Below are 26,145 nucleotides of genomic sequence, written 5' to 3'. Positions count from 1 at the left end.
ACTGGGGGGGCACTGGAGGGGACTGGGAGGGGATGGGGGAACTGGGAGGAGATGGAGAGCACTGGGGGGGGAGAGGGGGCACTGGGGGGAATTGGGGGGGGATGGGGAGGCACTGGGGGGGACTGGGAGGGGATGGGGGGCACTGGGGGGAGCTGTGGGGGCACTGGGGGGGACTGGGAGGGGATGGGGGGCACTGGGGGGCCATGGGGGGAGACTGGGAGGGGATGGGGGGGGCACTGGGGGGGATGGGGGGGTACTGGGGGGGGGATGGGGAGGCACTGGGGGGGACTGGGAGAGGATGGGGGGGCACTGGGAGGGGATGGGGGGGCACTGGGGGGCACTGGGGGGGACTGGGAGAGGATGGGGGGACACTGGGGGGGCACTGGAGGGGACTGGGAGGGGATGGGGGGCACTGGGGGGCACTGGGGGGGACTGGGAGAGGATGGGGGGACACTGGGGGGGCACTGGGGGGGACTGGGAGGGGATGGGGGGCACTGGGGGGCACTGGGGGGGACTGGGAGAGGATGGGGGGACACTGGGGGGGCACTGGGGGGGACTGGGAGGGGATGGGGGGCACTGGGGGGAGCTGTGGGGGCACTGGGGGGGACTGGGAGAGGATGGGGGGGCACTGGGAGGGGATGGGGGGGCACTGGGGGGCACTGGGGGGGACTGGGAGAGGATGGGGGGGACACTGGGGGGGACTGGGAGGGGGTGGGAGGGGTGGGGGGACACCAGGGGGGCACGGGGAGGAACTGGGGTCTGTGGGGCAGGACGGGGGGCCGTGGGGCGGCCGTGGGTCCAGCCCCTCCCCCCAGTGACCCCCCCCTCCCCCCCCAGGCTGGGCCCCGATGACGTCACCCGCACCCCCTCGGGGCAGCTCTTCGTCACCCCCCGCGTGCGGGCGGGGCTGCTCCCCCGGGTGCTGCGGGGGCTGCTGGCGGCACGGAGCAGGTGGGGCCGGGGGGGACACGGGGCCGGGGGGACACTGGGGGGACATGGGGACAAGGGGGGGACACTGGGGACAGGGGGACATTGGGGGGACACGGGGATGGGGGGGACATGGGGACGGGAGGGACACTGGGGGGACACTGGGGACAAGGGGGGGACACTGGGGACAGGGGGACACTGGGGGGACACGGGGATGGGGGGGACATGGGGACGGGAGGGACACTGGGGGGACACGGGGACGGGGGGGACACGGGGACGGGGGGACACTGGGGGGACACTGGGGACAAGGGGGGGACACTGGGGACAGGGGGACACTGGGGGGACACGGGGATGGGGGGGACATGGGGACGGGAGGGACACTGGGGGGACACGGGGACGGGGGGGACACGGGGACGGGGGGACACTGGGGGGACACTGGGGACAAGGGGGGGACACTGGGGACAGGGGGACACTGGGGGGACACGGGGATGGGGGGGACATGGGGACGGGAGGGACACTGGGGACGGGGGGACACTGGGGGGACACAGGGACAGAGGGACACTGGGGGGACATGGGGACACTGGGGGGACATGGGGACAGGGGGGGACACAGGGACGGGAGGGAACACGGGGAGACACGGGGGGGGAACACACGGACAGGGACATGGGGGGGGACATGGGGACAGGGGGGACACGGGGATGGGGGGGGACACTGGGAACGGGGGGGGACACTGGGGACGGGGGGGGACACTGGGGACAGGGGGACATTGGGGGGACACGGGGATGGGGGGGACATGGGGACGGGAGGGACGCTGGGGACGGGGGGACACTGGGGGGACACGGGGATGGGGGGGACACTGGGGGGACATGGGGACGGGGGGACACGGGGATGGGAGGGAATACGGGGAGACACGGGGGGGGGACACGGACAGGGACGTGGGGGGGGACATGGGGACAGGGGGGACACGGGGATGGGGGGGACACTGGGGACAGGGGGGACACTGGGGACGGGGGGGGACACTGGGAACAGGGGAGGGGATCACTGGGGACAGGGGGACGCTGGGGACGGGGGGGGACACTGGGGGGACACGGGGGGGGACACAGGGACGGGGGGGACACTGGGGACAGGGGGACACTGGGGATGGGGGGGACATTGGGGGGCACAGTGACGGGGGGGACACGCGGATGGGGGGGACACTGGGGGGGCACGGGGACAGGGGGGAGACAGGGACGGGAGGGGACACGGGGGGACACGGAGGGGGGGACATGGGGACAGGGAGGGACACGAGGGGGAAAATGGGGCCGGGGGCCATGGGGGGGACACAGGGACGCGGGGGGGACACGGAGGGACACAGAGGGGGCAGATGGGGGGCAGCAGGGGGGGACATGGGGGGGGACCACGTTCCCTGTGGGGAGCAGGGTCCCGTGGGGCTGGGGCTATGGGGCGGCCGTGGGTCGCTGTGGGTCGCGCAGGGTGAAGGAGGAGCTGGCGCAGGAGCGGGGCGCCACGGGGACGGGGCTGCCCCACGGGCAGTGGGGAAGCAGGGGCGGGCGTGGGGCGGGCGTGGGGCGCTATGGGTCGCTGTGGGTCGCTATGGGTCGCTGTGGGTCGCGCAGGGTGAAGGAGGAGCTGGCGCAGGAGCAGGACGAGTTCCGGAGGCAGGTCCTGAACGGGCGGCAGCTGGCGCTGAAGGTCAGCGCAAACTCCGTGTACGGCTTCACCGGGGCCCAGGCCGGGCGCCTGCCCTGCCTCGAGATCTCCCAGGTGAGCCCCACGGCTGCCCCATAGCGCCCCACGGCACCCCACGGCGCCCCACGGCACCCCACGGCACCCCACAGCACCCCATGGTGTTGCCCCGTGGCATGGCCCCAGAGTGCTGTGGGGCAGCAGGGTGTCAGTCCTGCCTCGAGATCTCCCAGGTGAGCCCCACGGCTGCCCCACGGCTGCCCCATAGCGCCCCACGGCACCCCACAGCATCCCATGGTGTTGCCCCGTGGCATGGCCCCAGAGTGCTGTGGGGCAGCAGAGTGTCAGTCCTGCCTCGAGATCTCCCAGGTGAGCCCCACGGCTGCCCCATAGCGCCCCACGGCACCCCACGGCGCCCCACGGCACCCCACGGCACCCCACAGCACCCCATGGTGTTGCCCCGTGGCATGGCCCCACAGTGCTGTGGGGCAGCAGGGTGTCAGTCCTGCCTCGAGATCTCCCAGGTGAGCCCCACGGCTGCCCCATAGCGCCCCACGGCACCCCATGGCACCCCACAGCACCCCATGGTGTTGCCCTGTGGCATGGCCCCAGAGTGCTGTGGGGCAGCAGGGTGTCAGTCCTGCCTCGAGATCTCCCAGGTGAGCCCCACAGCTGCCCCATAGCGCCCCACGGCACCCCACAGCGCCCCACGGCACCCCACGGCACCCCACAGCATCCCATGGTGTTGCCCCGTGGCATGGCCCCACAGTGCTGTGGGGCAGCAGGGTGTCAGTCCTGCCTCGAGATCTCCCAGGTGAGCCCCACGGCTGCCCCATAGCGCCCCACGGCACCCCACGGCACCCCACAGCACCCCATGGTGTTGCCCCGTGGCATGGCCCCAGAGTGCTGTGGGGCAGCAGGGCGCCTGCCCTGCCTTGAGATCTCCCAGGTGAGCCCCACGGCTGCCCCATAGCGCCCCACGGCATCCCACAGCACCCCATGGTGTTGCCCCGTGGCATGGCCCCACAGTGCTGTGGGGCAGCAGGGCGCCTGCCCTGCCTTGAGATCTCCCAGGTGAGCCCCACGGCTGCCCCATAGCGCCCCATGGCACCCCACAGCGCCCCACAGCACCCCATGGTGTTGCCCTGTGGCATGGCCCCACAGGGCTGTGGGGCAGCAGGGTGTCAGTCCTGCCTCGAGATCTCCCAGGTGAGCCCCACAGCTGCCCCATAGCGCCCCACGGCACCCCACAGCGCCCCACGGCACCCCACAGCATCCCATAGTGTTGCCCTGTGGCATGGCCCCAGAGTGCTGTGGGGCAGCAGAGTGTCAGTCCTGCCTCGAGATCTCCCAGGTGAGCCCCACGGCTGCCCCATAGCGCCCCACGGCACCCCACAGCGCCCCACGGCACCCCATGGTGTTGCCCTGTGGCATGGCCCCAGAGTGCTGTGGGGCAGCAGGGTGTCAGTCCTGCCTCGAGATCTCTCAGGTGAGCCCCACAGCTGCCCCACGGCTGCCCCATAGTGCCCCACGGCACCCCACAGCGCCCCACGGCACCCTACGGCACCCCACAGCACCCCATGGTGTTGCCCCGTGGCATGGCCCCAGAGTGCTGTGGGGCAGCAGGGTGTCAGTCCTGCCTCGAGATCTCTCAGGTGAGCCCCACAGCTGCCCCACGGCTGCCCCATAGTGCCCCACGGCACCCCACGGCACCCCACAGCATCCCATGGTGTTGCCCCGTGGCCGTGGCATGGCCCCACAGTGCTGTGGGGCAGCAGGGCGCCTGCCCTGCCTCGAGATCTCCCAGGTGAGCCCCACGGCTGCCCCATAGCGCCCCACGGCGCCCCACGGCGCCCCACGGCACCCCACAGCACCCCATGGTGTTGCCCCGTGGCATGGCCCCACAGTGCTGTGGGGCAGCAGGGTGTCAGTCCTGCCTCGAGACCTCCCAGGTGAGCCCCATGGCTGCCCCATAGCGCCCCACGGCACCCCACGGCACCCCACAGCATCCCATGGTGTTGCCCCGTGGCCGTGGCATGGCCCCACAGTGCTGTGGGGCAGCAGGGTGTCAGTCCTGCCTCGAGATCTCCCAGGTGAGCCCCACGGCTGCCCCATAGCGCCCCACGGCACCCCACAGCGCCCCACGGCACCCCACGGCACCCCACAGCACCCCATGGTGTTGCCCTGTGGCATGGCCCCACAGTGCTGTGGGGCAGCAGGGCGCCTGCCCTGCCTCGAGATCTCCCAGGTGAGCCCCACGGCTGCCCCATAGCGCCCCATGGCACCCCACAGCGCCCCACAGCACCCCATGGTGTTGCCCTGTGGCATGGCCCCAGAGTGCTGTGGGGCAGCAGGGTGTCAGTCCTGCCTCGAGATCTCCCAGGTGAGCCCCACGGCTGCCCCATAGCGCCCCACGGCACCCCACAGCGCCCCACGGCACCCCACGGCACCCCACAGCACCCCATGGTGTTGCCCTGTGGCATGGCCCCACAGTGCTGTGGGGCAGCAGGGCGCCTGCCCTGCCTCGAGATCTCCCAGGTGAGCCCCACGGCTGCCCCATAGCGCCCCATGGCACCCCACAGCGCCCCACAGCACCCCATGGTGTTGCCCCGTGGCATGGCCCCAGAGTGCTGTGGGGCAGCAGGGTGTCAGTCCTGCCTCGAGATCTCCCAGGTGAGCCTCACGGCTGCCCCGTGGCGCCCCATGGCTGTGTCCCCACGTCCCCCCCTGCCCCACATCCCCCTCCTGCCCCATGGCGTCCCCCGTGGTCCTGTGCCTCCCCTGCCCCACGCCCCTGCCCCACACGCCGTGTCCCCCCAGAGCGTGACGGCCTTCGGGCGGCAGATGATCGAGCGGACGAAGCAGCTGGTGGAGAGCAAATACTGCCTGGCCCAGGGCTTCCCCGCCGACGCCAAGGTGGGGGGGACACGGGGGGGTCTGGGGGGTCCTGGGGGTCTCGGGGGGGGTCCCGGGGGGGGTCCCCAGGGGGTTTTGGGGGTCCCTGGGGGAGCCCGATCCAGCAGACGCTGCCTGGGCTGGGGGGTTTGGGGCTCGCAGGGGGGTTTTAGGGGCTTTGGGGATCCTGGGGGGGTCTGGGGGGGGGGTCCCCAGGGGGGTCTGGGGGGGGATCCCGCAGGGGGTCCCCAGGGGGGTTTGGGGGTCCGGGGGGGGTGGGGTCACAAGGGGCTGGGGGGGTCCTGGGGGGTCTCAGAGGGGTTTTGGGGGGTCCTGGGGGGTCTCAGAGGGGTCCCCAGGAGAGTTTGGGGGTCCCAGGGAAGTTTCGGGGGGGGGGTTGGGGAGGTCCCGGGGGGGTGTTGGGGGTCCCGGGGGGGTGTGACCCGCTGCCCCCCCCCAGGTGGTGTACGGGGACACGGACTCGGTGATGTCCCGGGGGGGTGTTGGGGGTCCCGGGGGGGGATCTGGGGGTCCCGGGGGGGGGTGTTGGGGGTCCCAGGGGGTGTTGGGGGTCCCGGGGGGGGGTGTTGGGGGTCCCGGGGGGGTGTGACCCGTTGTGCCCCCCCCAGGTGGTGTACGGGGACACGGACTCGGTGATGTCCCGGGGGGGGATTTGCGGGTCCCGGGGGGGATGTTGGGGGTCCCAGGGGGTGTTGGGGGTCCCGGGGGGGGATCTGGGGGTCCCGGGGGGGGTGTTGGGGGTCCCGGGGGGGTGTGACCCGCTGCCCCCCCCCAGGTGGTGTACGGGGACACGGACTCGGTGATGTGCCGCCTGGGGGTGCCCTCGGTGGCCGAGGCCATGGCCCTGGGCCGGGAAGCGGCCGCCTGGGTCTCGGGCCACTTCCCCCCCCCCATCCGCCTGGAGTTCGAGAAGGTGGGGGGGCCGCGGGGGGGGGGACACGACACGACACGACACGACACGCGTCCCCGGGGGGGTCCCATGTCCCCAAGGGGGTCCCCGGGGGGGTCCCCATGTCCCCAGGGGGGGTCCCATTGCCCCGGGGGGGGTCCCATGTCCCCAAGGGGGGGGAACATGTCCCCAAGAGTGTCCCTGGGGGGGTCCCGTGTCCCCAAGGGGGGGGTTCATGTCTCCAAGGGTGTCCCTGGGGGGGTCCCATTGCCCCGGGGGGGCCCCAGTGTCCCCAAGGGTGTCCCTGGGGGGGTCCCATTGCCCCGGGGGGGTCCCCATGTCCCCAGGGGGGTCCCATGTCCTCAAGGGAGGGGGTGACACATCCCCAAGGGTGTCCCTGGGGGGGTCCCATTGCCCCGGGGGGGTCCTGGTGTCCCCAAGGGTGTCCCTGGGGGGGTCCCATTGCCCCGGGGGGGGCCCCAGTGTCCCCAAGGGGGGGGAACATGTCCCCAAGAGTGTCCCTGGGGGGGTCCCGTGTCCCCAAGGGGGGGGGGTTCATGTCTCCAAGGGTGTCCCTGGGGGGGTCCCATTGCCCCGGGGGGGCCCCAGTGTCCCCAAGGGTGTCCCCAGGGGGGTCCCATGTCCCCAAGGGGGGGGGTATGTGTCTCCAAGGGGGTCCCTGGGGGGGTCCCATTGTCCCGGGGGGGTCCCTGTGTCCCCAGGGCTCTCCCTGGGGTGGTCCCCACGTCCCCAGGGGTGTCCCCCTGTCCCCAAGGGGGGTGTCCCCCGTCCCGGGGGGGTCCCTGGGGGTGTCCCCTGTCTCGGGGGGGGGTCCCAGCCGAGGTGCCCCCCCCAGGCGTCCCTTAGGGCACTGCTCCCTCCCCAGGGCTGTCCTTGGGGGGGTCCCCACGTCTCCGGGGGTGTCCCCCTGTCCCCAAGGGGGGTGTCCCCCGTCCCGGGGGGGTCCCTGGGGGTGTCCCCCATCTCGGGGGGGGGTCCCAGCCGAGGTGCCCCCCCCAGGCGTCCCTTAGGGCACTGCTCCCTCCCCAGGGCTGTCCTTGGGGGGGTCCCCACGTCTCCGGGGGTGTCCCCCTGTCCCCAAGGGGGGTGTCCCCCGTCCCGGGGGGGTCCCTGGGGGTGTCCCCCATCTCGGGGGGGGGTCCCAGCCGAGGTGCCCCCCCCAGGCGTCCCTTAGGGCACTGCTCCCTCCCCAGGGCTGTCCTTGGGGTGGTCCCCACGTCCCCGGGGGTGTCCCCCTGTCCCCAAGGGGGGTGTCCCCCGTCCCGGGGGGGTCCCTGGGGGTGTCCCCTGTCTCGGGGGGGGGGGTCCCAGCCGAGGTGCCCCCCCCAGGCGTCCCTTAGGGCACTGCTCCCTCCCCAGGGCTGTCCTTGGGGGGGTCCCCACGTCTCCGGGGGTGTCCCCCTGTCCCCAAGGGGGGTGTCCCCCGTCCCGGGGGGGTCCCTGGGGGTGTCCCCCATCTCGGGGGGGGGTCCCAGCCGAGGTGCCCCCCCCCAGGCGTCCCTTAGGGCACTGCTCCCTCCCCAGGGCTGTCCTTGGGGGGGTCCCCACGTCCCCGGGGGTGTCCCCCTGTCCCCAAGGGGGGTGTCCCCCATCCCGGGGGGGTCCCTGGGGGCATCCCCCGTGCCGGGGGGGGGGTCCCAGCCCAGGTGCCCCCCCCAAGTGTCCCTTAGGGCACTGCTCCCTCCCAGGGCTGTCCTTGGGGGGGTCCCCATGTACCCGGGGGTGTCCCCCTGTCCCCAAGGGGGGTGTCCCCTGTCCCGGGGGGGTCCCTGGGGCGTCCCCCGTGTCGGGGGGGGGGGTCCCAGCCGAGGTGCCCCCCCCAGGCGTCCCTTAGGGCACTGCTCCCTCCCCAGGGCTGTCCTTGGGGTGGTCCCCACGTCCCCGGGGGTGTCCCCCTGTCCCCAAAGGGGGTGTCCCCCATCCCGGGGGGGTCCCTGGGGGCATCCCCTGTCTCGGGGGGGGGTCCCAGCCGAAGTGCCCCCCCCCAGGCGTCCCTTAGGGCACTGCTCCCTCCCCAGGGCTGTCCTTGGGGGGGTCCCCACGTCCCCGGGGGTGTCCCCCTGTCCCCAAGGGGGGGTGTCCCCTGTCCCGGGGGGGTCCCTGGGGGCGTCCCCCGTGCCGGGGGGGGGTCCCAGCCCAGGTGGCCCCCCCCCAGGTGTACTGGCCCTACCTGCTGATCAGCAAGAAGCGCTACGCGGGGCTCTGCTTCTCCTCGCGCCCCGAGGCCCCCGACGGCCTGGACTGCAAGGGCTGGAGGCCGTCAGACGCGACAACTGTCCCCTGGCCGCCAACCTGGTCACCGCCTGCCTGCGCCGCCTCCTGCTGCACCGGTGGGGGGGGCACAGCGCGGGGGGGGCACGGGGGGGGGGCCCAGGTTCCCTGAGGGGGATTTTTGGGGGTTTTAGGGGGTTTTGGAGGGGGTTTTGGAGGGGGTTTGGGGGGGCATGGGGACAGCCTGGGGTGTCACCTCCTGCCTGCGCCGCCTCCTGCTGCACCGGGGGGGGGGGACAGGGTGGGGGGGGGCACGGGGGGGGCACGGGGGGGGGCCCCAGGTTCCCTGAGGGGGATTTTTGGGGGTTTTAGGGGGTTTTGGAGGGGGGTTTTGGAGGGGGTTTGGGGGGGCATGGGGACAGCCCGGGGTGTCACCTTCTGCCTGCGCTGCCTCCTGCTGCACCGATCGGGGGGGGGACACCAGAGGGGACGCTGGGGGGGGCTCTGGGGGGGTCCTCAGGCTCCCTGGGGGGGCTTTGGGGGGTTTTAGGGGGTTTTGGGGGGCTCTGGAGGGGCTTTTGGGGGGCATGGGGACACCCCGGGGTGTCACCTCCTGCCTGCGCCGCCTCCTGCTGCACCGGGGGGGGGGCACAGCGCGGGGGGGGCACGGGGGGGGCACGGGGGGGGGGGGGCCCAAGTTCCCTGGGGGGGGTTTGGGGGGGTTTTAGGGGGTTTTGGAGGGGGTTTTGGGGGGCATGGGGACACCCCGGGGTGTCACCTCCTGCCTGCGCCGCCTCCTGCTGCACCGGGGGGGGGGAACAGCACGGGGGGGCACGGGGGGGTACCCCAGGCTCCCGGGGGGGGGTTTGGGGGGTTTTAGGGGATTTTGGAGGGGCTTTGGGGGGATGGGGACACGCTGTCCCCTCTGGGGACACCCCGGGGTGTCACCTCCTGCCTGCGCCGCCTCCTGCTGCACCGATTGGGGGGGGGACACCAGAGGGGACGCTGGGGGGGGGCTCTGGGGGGGTCCTCAGGCTCCCTGGGGGGGCTTTGGGGGGTTTTAGGGGGTTTTGGGGGGCTCTGGAGGGGCTTTTGGGGGGGATGGGGACACCCCAGGGTGTCACCGCCTGCCTGCGCCGCCTCCTGCTGCACCGGTGGGGGGGCACAGCGCGGGGGGGCACCGGGGGGGCACGGGGGGGGGGCCCAGGTTCCCTGGGGGGGGGTTTTAGGGGGTTTGAGGGGGTTTTGGAGGGGGTTTTGGGGGGCATGGGGACACCCCGGGGTGTCACCGCCTGCCTGCGCCGCCTCCTGCTGCACCGGTGGGGGGGGCACAGCGCAGGGGGGGCACGGGGGGGGCACGGGGGGGGGGGGCCAGGTTCCCTCGGGGGGGTTTTGGGGGGTTTTAGGGGGTTTTGGACGGGGTTTTGGAGGGGGTTTTGGGGGGCATGGGGACACCCCGGGGTGTCACCGCCTGCCTGCGCCGCCTCCTGCTGCACCGGGGGGGGGGGACAGCGTGGGGGGGGCACGGGGGGGGCACGGGGGGGGGGGGCCAGGTTCCCTGGGGGGGGTTTTGGGGGGTTTTAGGGGGTTTTGGACGGGGTTTTGGAGGGGGTTTTGGGGGGCATGGGGACACCCCGGGGTGTCACCTTCTGCCTGCGCTGCCTCTTGCTGCACCGGTGGGGGGGGACAGCGCGGGGGGGGCGCGGGGGGGGGGGGCCAGGCTCCCTGGGGGGGGTTTGGGTGGGGTTTTGGGGGGTTTTAGGGGGTTTTGGAGGGGCTTTGGGGGGGATGGGGACACACCGTCCCCTCCGGGGACACCCTGGGGTGTGTGGGGGGGTCCCTCTGTGACCCCCCCGTCCCCCCCCCCCCGGGGACACCCTGGGGCGGTTTGGGGGGTCCCGATGGCCCCCCCGTGTCCCCCCCGGGGACCATGTGGGGCGACGTGTGGGTCCCTGACCCCCATTTTCCCCCCCGGGGACCCCAAGGGGTGATGTCAGGGTCCCCCAGCCCCCCCTTTTACCCCCCCCAGGGACCCCGTGGGGTGATGTGGGGCGACGTGGGGTGATGTGGGGTGACGTGTGGGTCCCTGACCCCCATTTTGCCCCCCCCAGGGACCCGGGGGGGCGCAGTGGCACATGCGCAGGAGGTGATCTGGGACCTCCTGGGGCGGTTTGGGGGTCCCAATGTCCCCCCTTTTCCCCCCCTAGAGACCCTGTGGGGTGATGTGGGGCGACGTGGGGTGACGTGTGGGTCCCTGACCCCCATTTTGCCCCCCCCAGGGACCCGGCGGGGGCAGTGGCACATGCGCAGGAGGTGATCTGGGACCTCCTGGGGTGGTTTGGGGGTCCCAGTGTCCCCCCTTTTCCCCCCTAGAGACCCCGTGGGGCGACGTGGGGTGATGTGGGGTGACGTGTGGGTCCCTGACCCCCATTTTGCCCCCCCCAGGGACCCGGCGGGGGCGGTGGCGCACGCGCAGGAGGTGATCTGGGACCTCCTGGGGCGGTTTGGGGGTCCCAATGTCCCCCCTTTTCCCCCCCTAGAGACCCTGTGGGGTGATGTGGGGCGACGTGGGGTGACGTGTGGGTCCCTGACCCCCATTTTGCCCCCCCCAGGGACCCGGGTGGGGCAGTGGCACATGCGCAGGAGGTGATCTGGGACCTCCTGGGGCGGTTTGGGGGTCCCAATGTCCCCCCTTTTCCCCCCCTAGAGACCCTGTGGGGTGATGTGGGGCGAGGTGGGGCGAGGTGGGGCAACGTGTGGGTCCCTGACCCCCATTTCCCCCCGCCAGGGACCCGGGGGGCACAGTGGCGCACGCGCAGGAGGTGATCTGGGACCTCCTGGGGCGGTTTGGGGGTCCCAATGTCCCCCTTTTCCCCCGCTAGAGACCCCGTGGGGTGATGTGGGGCGACGTGGGGTGATGTGGGGCGACATGTGGGTCCCTGACCCCCATTTTGCCCCCCCCAGGGACCCGGCGGGGGCGGTGGTGCACGCGCAGGAGGTGATCTGGGACCTCCTGGGGCGGTTTGGGGGTCCCAGTGTCCCCCCTTTTCCCCCCCTAGAGACCCTGTGGGGTGATGTGGGGCGACGTGGGGTGACGTGTGGGTCCCTGACCCCCATTTTGCCCCCCCAGGGACCCGGGGGGGGCGGTGGCGCACGCGCAGGAGGTGATCTGGGACCTCCTGGGGCGGTTTGGGGGTCCCAATGTCCCCCCTTTTCCCCCGCTAGAGACCCCGTGGGGTGATGTGGGGTGACGTGGGGTGATGTGGGGCGACGTGTGGGTCCCTGACCCCCATTTCCCCCCCCAGGGACCCGGGGGGCGCAGTGGCACATGCGCAGGAGGTGATCTGGGACCTCCTGGGGCGGTTTGGGGGTCCCAATGTCCCCCCTTTTCCCCCCCTAGAGACCCTGTGGGGTGATGTGGGGCGACGTGGGGCGAGGTGTGGGTCCCTGACCCCCATTTTGCCCCCCCCAGGGACCTGGCGGGGGCAGTGGCACATGCGCAGGAGGTGATCTGGGACCTCCTGGGGCAGTTTGGGGGTCCCAATGTCCCCCCTTTTCCCCCCCTAGAGACCCCGTGGGGCGACGTGGGGTGATGTGGGGCGACGTGTGGGTCCCTGACCCCCATTTCCCCCCCCCAGGGACCCGGCGGGGGCGGTGGCGCACGCGCAGGAGGTGATCTCGGACCTGCTCTGCGACCGCGTCGACATCTCCCAGCTCGTCATCACCAAGGAGCTGACGAGGGCGGCCTCCGCCTACGCCGCCCCCCAGGCCCACGTCCAGCTGGCCCAGAGGTGGGGGCCCCCCCCCCGGGAACCCCCCCCCCTCCCCTCCCCGCACCCCAAAACAGGGACCCCAAAATGAGAACACACCCCCCACCCCCGCACCCTGAAGCCGGGACCCCCTCCCCCAAAATGGGCACCCCGAAACTGGCACCCCCCGGTGGGTACCCCCCCCCCCCGTGGGCACCCTGAAACGGGGACCCCAAAATGAGGACACCCCCCCCACCCCCCCACCCTGAAACTGGGAACCCCCCCCCAAAATGGGCACCCTGAAACTCGGACCCCCCCTCCATGGGCACCCCCCACCCTGCACCCCGAAACTGGGACCCCGAAATGGGGACCCCCCCCTGCACCCCAAAACCGGGACCCCAAAATGAGGACACACCCCCCCACCCCCCCACCCTGAAACTGGGAACCCCCCCCAAAATGGGCACCCCGAAACTGGCACCCCCCCCTGTGGGCACCCCCCACCCTGCACCCCGAAACTGGGACCCCAAAATAGGGACCCCCCCCGCACCCCGAAACTGGCACCCCCCCGTGGGCACCCCCCCCCCCCGTGGGCACCCCAAAATGGGGACCACCCCCACACCCCGAAACCGGCCCCCCCCCGTGGGCACATACCCCCCCCACCCTGAAACTGGGACCCCAAAATGGGGACCCCCCCAATGGCCACCCCGAAACCGGCACCCCCGGTGGGCACCCCCCCCCCGTGGGCACCCCGAAACGGGGACCCCCCCTGCACCCCAAAACCGGGACCCCAAAATGAGGACACCCCCCCCCACCCCCGCACCCTGAAGCCGGGACACCCCCCCCCAAAATGGGCACCCCGAAACCGGGACCCCCCCCGTGGGCACCCCCAAACCAGGACCCCGAAATGGGGCGCCCCCCCCATGGGCACCCCCGCACCCCAAAACCGGGCCCCCCCCCCGTGGGCACCTCCCCCCCGCACCCCGAAACTGGGACCCCAAAATGGGGACCCCCCCGAACCCCGAAACAGGGACCCCCCCCCGTGAGCACCCCCCGGGCACCCCAAAACGGGGACCCCCCCGCACCCCGAAACAGGACCCCCCCGTGGGCAGCCCCCCAGGGCACCCCAAAATGGGGACCCCAAAAACCAGGACACCCCCCCCCCCCGTGGGCCCCCCCCCCGCACCCCCAAACAGGGACCCCCAAAAGCGGGACCCCCAAAAGGGGGACCCCCAAACGGGGGGGGGGGGGTCCAAAAATGGGGCCCCAAAACTGCCCCCCCCCCCCCCCTTCCGGCAATGGGTCCTCCCACGGGTGTCCCCAAGGGGGGGTGTCCGGGGGGGTCGGGGACCCCTTTGGGACCCCGGGTGCCCCCCCCCCCCCCCCGGGGGTGTCCCCAAAGTGGGGTGTCCGGGGGGGTCGGGGACCCCGTTGGGACCCCGGGTGCCCCCCCCCCCGCCGGGGGGTGTCCCCAAAGGGGGGGTTGGGGACCCCATTGAGGTGCTGGGTGTCCCCAAACCCGGGGGGTGTCCCCAAAGTGGGGTGTCCGGGGGGGTTGGGGACCCCCTTGGGACCCCGAGTGCCCCCCCCCCAAAGCGGGGGGTCGCCGGGTGCCCCCCCCCCCACGGTGTCCCCCCCCCCCCAGGATGCGGCAGCGGGACCCCGGCAGCGCCCCCGCCCTGGGCGACCGCGTCCCCTACGTCATCGTCACCGGCACCAAGGGGGCGGCCGCGTACACCAAGTCCGAGGTGGGGACACGGGGGGGGGACATCGGGGAGATGGGGACGGGGGGGGGGCACGGGGGCACCTTGGGGGGGGGGGCACGGGGACATTCGGGCTATGGGGACATGGGGGGACACGGGGGGACATCGGGGAGATGGGGACGGGGGGGGGGCACGGGGGCACCTTGGGGGGGGGGGCACGGGGGGGACATTGGGGTGGGACACTGGGGGGACATTCGGGCTATGGGGACATGGGGGGGCACAAGGGGACCTTGGGGTGGGGGGACACGGGGGGGACATTCGGGCTATGGGGACATGGGGGGACACGGGGGGACATCGGGGAGATGGGGACGGGGGGGGGCACGGGGGCACCTTGTGGGGGGGGACACGGGGGGGACATTGGGGTGGGACACTGGGGGGACATCGGGGCTATGGGGACATGGGGGGGACACAAGGGGACCTTGGGGTGGGGGGACACAGGGGGGACATTCGGGCTATGGGGACATGGGGGGACACGGGGGGACATCGGGGAGATGGGGACGGGGGGGGGGGCATGGGGGCACCTTTTGGGGGGGGGACACGGGGGGGACATTGGGGTGGGACACTGGGGGGACATCGGGGCTATGGGGACATGGGGGGGACACAAGGGGACCTTGGGGTGGGGGGACACGGGGGGGACATTCGGGCTATGGGGACATGGGGGGACACGGGGGGACATCGGGGAGATGGGGACGGGGGTGGGGCATGGGGGCACCTTTTGGGGGGGGGACACGGGGGGGACATTGGGGTGGGGACAAGGGGGGGACGCTGGGGTGACATCGGGGCTATGGGGAAATGGGGGGGGCACGGGGGCACCCTGGGGTGAGGGGACACGGGGGGGACATGGGGGGACATTGGGGTGGGGGACAAGTGGGGAGGACACTGGGGGGACATGGGGACATGGAGGGGACACTGGGGGACGTGGGGCTGTGGGGACATGGGGGGGGCACGGGGGCACCTTGGGGTGGGGGACATGGGGGGACATCGGGGCTATGGGGACATGGGGGGGGCACAAGGGGACCTTGGGGTGGGGGGACACGGGGGGGACATGGGGGTGGGGGACAAGGGGGGGGGACACTGGGGGGACAGTGGGGGACGTGGGGCTGTGGGGACATGGGGGGGGGCACAAGGGGACCTTGGGGTGGGGGTGGGGGACAGTGGGGGGGACATGGGGGGGACACAGGGGGACCCGAGGGGACCTTGGGGTGTGGGGGACAAGGGGGGGGGGGACGCTGGGGTGACACGGGGCTGTGGGGACACGGGGGGGGCCTCGGGGTGGGGGACGCCTTGACAGGGGTCACAGGGGGGGTTCAGGAGGTGACAGGGTGACGACGGGGGGGTGACAGTGGGGGGGGGTGATGGAGGGGGTGACAGGGGGGTGACAGTGGGGGGGGGAGTGATGGGGGGGGTGACAGAGGGGTGCTGGGGGGTGACAGGGGGGTGACAGCGGTGCCAGGGGGTGACAGCGGGGGGTGACAAGGGGGTGATGGGGGGTGACAGCGGTGGCAGGGGGTGACAGTGGTGGGGGGGGTGATGGGGGGGTGACAGGGGAGCCGATGGGGGGGGTGTGACGGGGGTGGCAGTGGGGGTGGGGGTTTGGGGGGTGACAGGGGGGTGCCGGGGGAGGTTCAGGGGGTGACAGTTGGGGGGGGGTTTGGGGGGTGACAGGGGGGTGACGGGGGGCGATGGGGGGATGGCAGGGGGGTGGCAGTGGGGGTGGGGGGGGGGGTGACGGGGGGGTGATGGGGGGGGTTCAGGGGGTGACAGTTGGTGGGGGGAGGGTTTGGGGGCTGCTAGGGGGGTGACAGGGGGGGTTCAGGGGGTGACAGTTGGGGGGGGTTTGGGGGGTGACAGGGGGGGTTCAGGGGGTGGCGGTGAGGGTGGGGGTTTGGGGGTGACAGGGGGGTGACAGGGGGGCTTCAGGGGGTGACAGTTGGGGGAGGGTTTGGGGGTGCCAGGGGGGTGACAGGGGGGCTTCAGGGGGTGACAGTTGGGGGGGGTTTGGGGGTGACAGGGGGGTGACAGGGGGTGACAGTTGGGGGGGGTTTGGAGGGTGACAGGGGGGTGACAGGGGGGGTTCAGGGGGTGACAGCTGGGGGGGGTTTGGGGGTGACAGGGGGTGACAGTTGGGGGGGGGTTTGGGGGTGACAGGGGGGTGCCGGGGGGGGTTCAGGGGGTGACAGTTGGGGGGGGGGGGTTTGGGGGGTGCCAGGGGGGTGCCGGGGGAGCGATGGGGGGCGGTGTGCCGGGGGTGGCGGGGGGCGATGGGGGGACGGCAGGGGGTGGCAGCGGGGCAGGGGGGGTGCCGGGGGGGGGGGGAGGTGCCGGGGGGGTGCCGGGGGGGTGACGGTGCCGGGGGGGTGCCGGGGGTGTCCCCAGGACCCCATCTACGCGCTGGAGCACGACCTGCCCATCGACACCCGCTACTACCTGGAGCAGCAGCTGGCGCGGCCCCTGCTGCGCATCTTCGAGCCCATCCTGGGCGAGGGCCGGGCCGAGAGCGTCCTCCTGAGTGAGTTACCCCGAAAACCCGCCCCCCCCCGGGAACCCCCCCACCCCGGGACCCCCCCTGGGACCCTAAAACCCCCCCTGGGACCCCAAAAACCCACCCAGAGACCCCCAAAATGCCCCCAGAGCCCTCGGTCCCAGCCTGGCCGAGGGCGTCCTCCTGCCTGAGACACCCCAAAAATACACCCCCCCCGGGACCCCCCCACCCCGGGACCCTCCCCGGGACCCCAAAACCCCCCCTCGCTCCCCAAAATCCCCCCCTGGGACCCCAAAACCCACCCAGAGACCCCCAAAACGCGCCCACAGCCACCTGAATCCCCCCAGAGCCCTTGGTCCCAGCCTGGCCGAGGGCAGCGTCCTCCTGCCTGAGACACCCCAAAAATACACCCCCCCGGAACCCCCCCACCCCGGGACCCCCCCTGGGACCCCAAAATCCACCCTGGGACCCCAAAAACCCACCCAGAGACCCCCAAAATGCCCCCAGAGCCCTCAGTCCCAGCCTGGCCGAGGGCGTCCTCCTGCCTGAGATACCCCGAAAATACACCCCCCCCAGGACCCCCCCACCCCGGGACCCCCCCTGGGACCCCAAAACCCCCCCTTGCTCCCCATAATCCACCCTGGGACCCCCAAAACCCACCCAGAGACCCCCAAAATGCCCCCAGAGCCCTCGGTCCCAGCCTGGCCGAGGGCAGCGTCCTCCTGACTGAGACACCCCGAAAATACACCCCCCCGGGACCCCCCCACTCCGGGACCCCCCCTGGGACCCTAAAACCCCCCCTGGGACCCCCAAAACCCACCCAGAGACCCCCAAAACGCGCCCACAGCCACCTGAATCCCCCCCAGAGCCCTTGGTCCCAGCCTGGCCGAGGGCAGCGTCCTGCCTGAGACACCCCAAAAATACACCCCCCCGGGACCCCCCCCCACCCCGGGACCCCCCCGGGACCCCAAAATCCACCCTCGCTCCCCAAAACCCCCCTTGGGACCCCAAAAGTCCATCCAGAGACCCCCAAAATGCCCCCAGACCCCTCGGTCCCAGCCTGGCCGAGGGCGTCCTCCTGCCTGAGACACCCCGAAAATACACCCCCCCACGGGACCCCCCCACCCCGGGACCCCCCCCACCCCGGGACCCCAAAACCCCCCTCGCATCCCAAAATCCCAATGCCCCCCCCCAAACTCCTTCTGAGCCCCCCCAAATCCCCCTGGGGCTCCCCAAAATCCTTACGAGCCCCCCCCAAATTCCTCTGCCCCCCCCCCAAACCCCTCTGTGCCCCTCCCAAATCCTTCTGGGCCCCCCCAAAACCCCTCTGCCCCCCCCCGACTCCTCTGGGCCCCCCCCAAAATCCTTCGGGGCCCCCCCAAAACCCCTCTGCCCCCCCCCGACTCCTCTGGGCCCCCCCAAAATCCTTCTGGGCCCCCCCAAAACCCCTCTGCCCCCCCCCCGACTCCTCTGGGCCCCCCCCAAAATCCTTCTGGGCCCCCCCAAAACCCTCTGCCCCCCCCGACTCCTCTGGGCCCCCCCCAAACCCCTCTGGGCCCCCCCAAATCCTTCTGGGCCCCCCAAACCCCTCTGCCCCCCCGACCCCTCTGGGCCCCCCCCAAACCCCTCTGGGCCCCTCCCAAATCCTTCCGGGCCCCCCCAAAACCCCTCTGCCCCCCCCCCGACTCCTCCGGGCCCCCCCGAAACCCTTCTGGGCCCCCCCAAAACCCCTCTGCCCCCCCCCCCGACTCCTCTGGGCCCCCCCCAAACCCTTCTGGGCCCCTCCCAAATCCTTCCGGGCCCCCCCAAAACCCCTCTGCCCCCCCTGACTCCTCCGGGCCCCCCCCAAAACCCCTCTAGGACCCCCCAAACCCCCCCCCCAAACCCCCAGCCTCCCCCCAAAAAACCCTCCCAAGCCCCCCCCCTTAGGGGACCCCCCCGGGGGCTATCCCTGGGGAATTTGTGGGGGTCCGTTGGGGGGATTTGGGGCCACCCCCCCCCGCTGACCTCGCCCCCCCCCGGCTTTGTTCCTGCCCCCCCAGGGGGGGAGCACACGCGCTGCAAGACGGTGCTGACGGCCAAGGTGGGGGGGCTGATGGCCTTCGCCACCAAGCGCAGCACCTGCGTGGGGTGCCGGGCCGTCCTGCCCCACAGCGGTGAGTCCAACCCCCCCCCCCAACCGCCCCCCCCGCCCCACGGCAGGGTGGGATCGGGCCCTAATTGCCCCCCCCCCCCGTTTTTCTCTTCCCCCCCCCCCCCCGCCAAAAGGTGCGGTGTGTGATTTCTGCCGGCAGCGGGAGTCCGAGATCTACCAGAAGGAGGTGGGGGGCCGGCGCCGGGGTGCCCTATAGGTGTGGGGCGGGCGCTGGGGTGCCCTATAGATGTGGGTCTCAAACACCTGGGTGCCCTATAGATGTGGGGAGGATGCCTGGGTGCCCTATAGATGTGGGGTGGACGCCTGTGTGCCCTATAGATGTGGGGTGGACACCTGTGTGCCGTATAGATGTGGGTCTCAAACACCTGGGTGCCCTATAGATGTGGGGCAGGCGCTGGGGTGCCCTATAGATGTGGGTCTCAAACACCTGGGTGCCCTATAGATGTGGGGAGGATGCCTGGGTGCCCTATAGATGTGGGTCTCAAACACCTGGGTGCCCTATAGATGTGGGGCGGGCGCTGGGGTGCCCTATAGATGTGGGTCTCAAACACCTGGGTGCCCTATAGATGTGGGGAGGATGCCTGGGTCCCCTATAGATGTGGGGAGGATGCCTGGGTGCCCTATAGATGTGGGTCTCAAACACATGGGTCCCCTATAGATGTGGGGCGGATGCCTGGGTGCCCTATAGATGTGGGTCTCAAATACCTGGGTGCCCTATAGATGTGGGGCGGACACCAAGATCTGCTTTTATGTGGGTCCCGGATGCCCGAGTCCCTATAGATGTGGGGTGGATGCCTGGGTCTGCTTTTATGTGGGTCCCGAACGCCTGGGTGCCCTATAGACGTGGGGTGGACACCTGTGTGCCCTATAGATGTGGGTCCCAAATGCTGGGGTCTGCTTTATGTGGGTCCTGGACACCGGGGTCTGTCTGTGGGTCCCGGGTCGCCTGGGTCCCCTGGGGACGTGTGGGTCCTGGGTCTGTGGGTCCCCTCTGTGGGTCCGTCCGTGGGTTGGTCTGTGGGTCTGTCTGTGGGTCCTGGGTCGGTCTGTGGGTCCCTCCATGGGTCTGTCTGTGGGTCCTGGGTTGGTCCGTGTGTCCGTGGGTCTGTGTGTCCGTGGGTCAGGCCATGGGTCTGTGGGTCTATCCGTGGGTCTGTGTGTCCGTGGGTCAGGCCATGGGTGTGTGGGTCAGTCCGTGGGTCTGTCCGTGGGTCTGTGTGTCTGTGGGTCAGGCTGTGGGTCTGTGTGTCCGTGGGTCTGTGTGTCCGTGGGTCAGTCTGTGGGCGGATCCGTGGGTCAGTCCATGGGTCCATGGGTCTGTCCGTGTGTCTGTGGGTCCATCTGTGTGTCCGTGGGTCTGTCTGTGTGTCTGTGGGTCGGTCCGTGGGGCCTGTGTGTCCGTGGGTTTGTGTGTCCGTGGGTCTGTGTGTCTGTGGGTCAGGCCGTGGGTCCGTGGGTCTGTCTGTGGGTCTGCGTGTCCGTGGGTCAGTCCATGGGTCTGTGTGTCCGTGGGTCGGTCCGTGGGTCAGTCCGTGGGTGTGTGGGTCTGTCCGTGGGTCTGTGGGTCAGGCCGTGGGTCCGTGGGTCTGTCCGTGGGTCTGCGTGTCCGTGGGTCAGGCCGTGGGTGTGTGGGTCTGTCCGTGGGTCTGTCCGTGGGTCTGTGGGTCAGGCCGTGGGTCCGTGGGTCTGTCCGTGGGTCTGCGTGTCCGTGGGTCTGTCCGTGGGTCTGTGTGTCTGTGGGTCGGTCCGTGGGTCTGTCCGTGGGTGTGTGGGTCTGTCCGTGGGTCTGCGTGTCCGTGGGTCAGGCCGTGGGTCCCCCTGCCCCCCAGGTGAGCCACCTGTGGGCCCTGGAGCGCCGTTTCTCCCAGCTGTGGAGCCAGTGCCAGCGCTGCCAGGGCTCCCTGCACGAGGACGTGCTCTGCACCAGGTGACACCCCCACGGCCCCCCCGGCACCCCCGGCACCCCCCACAACCCCCCACAACACCCCACAACCCCCCATAACCCCCACAACCCCCCACAACCCCCACAACACCCCACAACCCCCCATAACCCCCCCAACACCCCCCACAACCCCCCACAACCCCCCATAACCCCCACAACCCCCCACAACCCCCCAACACCCAACACCCTCCACAACCCCCCACAACCCCCACAACCCCCCACAACCCCCCATAACCCCCCACAACCCCCCATAACCCCCCGCACCCCCACACCCCCCACAACCCCCCATAACCCCCCCAACACCCCCCACAAACCCCCCCAACACCCCACAACCCCCCATAACCCCCCCAACACCCCCCACAACCCCCCACAACCCCCCATAACCCCCCATAACCCCCCCAACACCCCCCACAACCCCCCACAACCCCCCATAACCCCCCCAACACCCCCCACAACCCCCATAACCCCCCATAACCCCCCCAACACCCCCCACAACCCCCACAACCCCCCACAACCCCCCAACACCCCCCACAACCCCCCACAACCCCCCCTGTCATCCCCCACAACCCCCCACAACCCCCCCAACACCCCCCCTGACACCCCCGACCTCATCACCCCCCTCTGTCACCCCCCTGTCACCCCATCACCCCCCTGGGTCACCCCCTGTCACCCCCCTGTGCCACCCCCCGGGTCACCCCCTGACCCCCCCCATCACCCCCCTGTCACCTCTGTCACCCCCTTGTCACCCCCCCCCCCGGGTCCCCTCCCATCCCCTTGTCGAGGGGCCCCCACCCCCTGTCCCCGCCACGTCCCCAACGCCGTCCCCGTGCCCCCCCACGCTGTCCCCAGTGTCCCCAACGTCCCCAACACTGTCCCCGTGCCCCCCCACGCCATCCCCCCACGCTGTCCCCAACGTCCCCATGCTGTCCCCAATGTCCCCAATGTCCCCAACACCGTCCCCGTGCCCCCCCACACCGTCCCCCCACGCTGTCCCCAATGTTCCCAATGTCCCCAACCCTGTCCCCCCCCACGCTGTCCCCAATGTCCCCAACGTCCCAACACCGTCCCCGTGCCCCCCCCACGCTGTCCCCAAACATCCCCACAGTGTCCCCAATGTCCCAATGTCCCCAACCCTGTCCCCGTGCCCCCCCACACTGTCCCAAACATTCCCACGGTGTCCCCAACGTCCCCGACGTCCCCAACCCTGTCCCTGTGCCCCCCCATGCTGTCCCCAATGTCCCCAATGTCACCAACACCATCCCCGTGCCCCCCCACGCTGTCCCCCCACACTGTCCCCAACGTCCCCGATGTCCCCAACCCCGTCCCCGTGCCCCCCCACACTGTCCCCAACATTCCCACGGTGTCCCCAACGTCCCTGACGTCCCCAATACCATCCCCGTGCCCCCCCACGCTGTCCCCAATGTTCCCAATGTCCCCAACCCTGTCCCCGTGCCCCCCCACGCTGTCCCCAATGTCCCCAACGTCCCCAACACCGTCCCCGTGCCCCCCCCACGCTGTCCCAAACATCCCCACAGTGTCCCCAATGTCCCCAATGTCCCCAACCCTGTCCCCGTGCCCCCCCACACTGTCCCAAACATTCCCACGGTGTCCCCAACGTCCCCGACGTCCCCAACCCTGTCCCTGTGCCCCCCCATGCTGTCCCCAATGTCCCCAATGTCACCAACACCATCCCGTGCCCCCCCACGCTGTCCCCCCACACTGTCCCCAACGTCCCCGATGTCCCCAACCCCGTCCCCGTGCCCCCCCACACTGTCCCCAACATTCCCACGGTGTCCCCAACGTCCCTGACGTCCCCAATACCATCCCCGTGCCCCCCCACGCTGTCCCCCCATGCTGTCCCCAATGTCCCCAACACCGTCCCCGTGCCCCCCACGCTGTCCCCAGTGTCCCCAATGTCACCAACACCATCCCCGTGCTCCCCCACGCTGTCCCCCCCACACTGTCCCCAACGTCCCCAACCCCGTCCCCGTGCCCCCCCCACACTGTCCCCAACATTCCCACGGTGTCCCCCAACGTCCCTGACGTCCCCAATACCATCCCCATGCCCCCCCACGCTGTCCCCCCATGCTGTCCCCAATGTCCCCAACACCGTCCCCGTGCTCCCCCACACTGTCCCCAACGTCCCCGATGTCCCCAACCCTGTCCCCGTGCCCCCCCATGCTGTCCCCAATGTCCCCAATGTCACCAACACCATCCCCGTGCCCCCCCACGCTGTCCCCCCACACTGTCCCCAACGTCCCCGATGTCCCCAACCCCGTCCCCGTGCCCCCCCACACTGTCCCCAATGTCCCCAACGTCCCCAACACCATCCCCATGCCCCCCCACACTGTCCCCCCATGCTGTCCCCAATGTCCCCAACACCGTCCCCGTGCCCCCCCACGCTGTCCCCAACATCCCCACAGTGTCCCCAATGTCCCCAACGTCACCAAGACCATCCCCGTGCCCCCCCACACTGTCCCCAACATTCCCACGGTGTCCCCAATGTCCCCAACGTCCCCAACCCTGTCCCCGTGCCCCCCACGCCGTCCCCCCACGGTGTCCCCAGTGTCCCCAACGTCCCCAACCCCGTCCCCGTGCCCCCCCACGCTGTCCCCGACGTCCCCGACGTCCCCAACCCCGTCCCCGTCTCCCCCCAGCCGCGACTGCCCCATCTTCTACATGCGGCGGAAGGTGCAGAAGGACCTGGAGGCGCAGGGGGGGCTCCTGGCGCGGTTCGGGCCCCCCAGCTGGTGACGGGGGGACGGGGGGGGGGACACACGACACCCCGACGCCTGGGGCTGCCCCCCCCCGGGTTGGGGCCGTTCGGGCCGTTTCGGGGGCTTTTCTACGTCAATAAAGTCCGTGAACGCGGAGGTTTGGGGACGCCGTGGGGCGCGGACGCCTGGGGCGCTGTGGGTCCCCTGTGGGGCCCGGACTGGGGCTTCTATGGGGCCTGAATTGGGGCCTCTATGGGGCCTGGACTGGGCTCTCTATGGGGCAATGTGGGGCCCAGACACCTGGGGCCTCTATGGGGGCCTGAATTGGGGCCTCTATGGGGCCTGGACTGGGCTCTCTATGGGGCAATGTGGGGCCCAGACACCTGGGTCTTCTATGGGGCCTGGACTGGGCTCTCTATGGGGCAATGTGGGGCCCGGACACCTGGGTCCTCTATGGGGCCTGAATTGGGGCCTCTATGGGGCCCGGACTGGGCTCTCTATGGGGCCCAGACACCTGGGTCCTCTATGGGGCCTGAATTGGGGCCTCTATAGGTCAATGTAGGGCCCAGACACCTGGGTCCTCTATGGGGCAATGTGGGGCCCAGACAGCTGGGTCTTCTATGGGGCCTGGACTGGGCTCTCTATGGGGCCCAGACACCTGGGGCCGCTGTGGGGCCCAAAGTGGGTCCTCTATGGGGTTTAAACCAGGTTCTCTATGGGCCTGGACGCCTGGGTCCGCTGTGGGGCCCGAATTGGTCTCTCTATGGGGCCTGAATTGGGGCCTCTATGGGGCGCGGACGCCTGGGTCCTCTATGGGTCCCGCTACGCGGGGGCGGAGCCTCCGGTGGGCGTGTCCCGCGGTGACGGGCGCCTCTCCCCGCCTATCAGCACGCCCCGTGGGCGGGGCTTTACCTCAGGGTGGGCGTGGCTTTTCCCCCCGCATGACTGACGTTGCCGCCGCCCAATGGCAGCCCGGCGGGCCCGCCCCCTTCGCGGCGCCGCGCGGGGCGGGCGGTGACGGGCGGTGACGGGCGGGAGCGCCGCCCAATGGACCGCGCCGCCGGCGAGCGGCGCCAATGGGGGAGCGCGGGGGGCGCGCGCCGCCTCGCCCCCGCTATAAAAGGCTGCGGGCGGCGGGGCGGGGGCCGCTCCTGGCGCTCACAAGATGGCGGAGGCGGCGAACTGCATCATGGAGGTGAGCGGCGCCGGGGGGGGGGCCTGGGGGGCCTGAATGGGGCCGGGGGGGCCCTGAGGGGTCCGGCGGGGGCTGTAATGGCGCCTGAGGGGGACGGGGGGGCTCTGGGGGGCTACAATGGGGCCTGGGGGCCTCTGAGGGGCCCATAACGGGGCTGGGGGGGGCCGTGATGGGGCCATGGGGCTCCGAGGGGCCCCGGGGGGGTCTGAGGGGCCCGTAATGGGGCTGGGGGGGGCCGTGATGGGCCCTGGGGGTGCTCAGAGAGGCCCGGGGGGGCGGTAATGGCGCCGCGGGGGGCCACTGGGGGCGTTACGATGGGGCCTGGGGGCCTCTGAGGGGCCCGTAATGGGGCTGGGGGGGGCCGTGATGGGGCCCGGGGGGCTCTGAAGGGGCCCTGGAGGGGCTGTAATTGCGTCTGAGGGGCCTGTAATGGGGCCCGGGGGGGCAGTGATGGGGACCGGGGGGGCTCTGAGGGGCCCGGGGGGGCTGTAATGGCGCCTGAGGGGGACGGGGGGGGCTCTGGGGGGCTACAATGGGGCCTGGGGGCCTCTGAGGGGCCCGTAATGGGGCCGGGGGGGGGCTGGGGGTCGGTTAATGGGGCTGGGGGGGCTTTGAGGAGCCTGAAATGGGCCGGGGGTCGGTGAATTAAAGGGGGGGGGGGTCGCGTAGTGGGGCCGGGGGGCTTTTGGGGGTTTATAATGGCGCCGGGGGCGGGGGGGGAGCGCTGGGGGGGCTCTGAGGGGGCTTTAATGGGGCCGGGGGGACTCTGAGGGCCCCGGGGGGCTCTTGGGGTCTCTAACGGGGCTGGGCGGGGGGGGGAGACTCTGAGAGGCAAATAGTGGGGCTGGGGGGGCTTATAATGGTGTCGGGGGGGGGGGCCGTACTGCGCCTGGGGGGGGCTCGGGGGGTCGTAATGGGGCTGGGGGGGCCTCTGGGGGGCCTGTAGTGGGGCTGGGGGGGGGGCTGGGGAGGCCACAATGAGGCTGGGCGGGGGAGGGTTTCTATGGGGCTGGGGGGGGCTCTATGGGGCTGGGGGGGGTCCCGGGGGGGGGAATGGGGGCGGCCCCACGCGCACGTGGGGGTGGGGCCACGTGGCGGCGGGGCCACGTGGGGGGGGGGTCGGCCCCGCCCCCGCCACGCGGCTCCCGCCACCGCGGGAACAAAGCGGGGGGGGGGGGGGGATAGGGGTGGGGCATGTCGTGACAGAGGAGGGGGGTGTCGTGATTTCGGGGGGGGGGTGTCAGTGTGTTGGGAAGGGCTGGTGTGATTTGGGCGGGGGGGGGTCTTGTTGCGGGGGGGGTGGGGTGTCATGTTGTCGTGATGGGGGGGAGGGTCCTGTCGTGACGGGGTGGGGGGGGACCCGCCGTGGGGTGACGGGGGGGTGGACACAGGAGCTGCTGCCCCCCAAAACTGCCCCCCCCCCTACTTTGGGGGCTGGAGAGCACCCCCCCAGCGGGGACCTGCCCCCCCCCCCCCCCCAAGTCACGACAGCCCC

At 71.8% G+C, this 26,145-nt stretch overlaps 1 protein-coding gene across 1 annotated transcript in view; it reads left to right on the top strand.

Moving 5' to 3' along the window:
* The window catches only part of POLD1 (DNA polymerase delta 1, catalytic subunit), a 42,993-nt gene extending 19,369 nt beyond the window's left edge, over positions 1–23,624 (top strand). The window contains 13 exon segments of the mRNA XM_074572125.1: positions 838–951; positions 2,544–2,691; positions 5,434–5,529; positions 6,305–6,442; positions 8,595–8,688; positions 8,691–8,769; positions 12,289–12,441; positions 14,042–14,144; positions 16,536–16,668; positions 18,684–18,797; positions 18,910–18,962; positions 20,626–20,723; positions 23,396–23,624. Coding sequence (XP_074428226.1) covers positions 838–951; positions 2,544–2,691; positions 5,434–5,529; positions 6,305–6,442; positions 8,595–8,688; positions 8,691–8,769; positions 12,289–12,441; positions 14,042–14,144; positions 16,536–16,668; positions 18,684–18,797; positions 18,910–18,962; positions 20,626–20,723; positions 23,396–23,492 — 1,420 coding nt within the window. The 3' untranslated portion in view covers positions 23,493–23,624.
* The last annotated feature ends 2,521 nt before the right edge of the window (positions 23,625–26,145 follow it).

The sequence above is a fragment of the Larus michahellis genome, unplaced genomic scaffold (assembly GCF_964199755.1).
Source record: "Larus michahellis unplaced genomic scaffold, bLarMic1.1 SCAFFOLD_414, whole genome shotgun sequence".
Classification (NCBI taxonomy): Eukaryota; Metazoa; Chordata; class Aves; order Charadriiformes; family Laridae; genus Larus; species Larus michahellis.
This window is presented reverse-complemented; position numbering and strand designations above follow the sequence as displayed.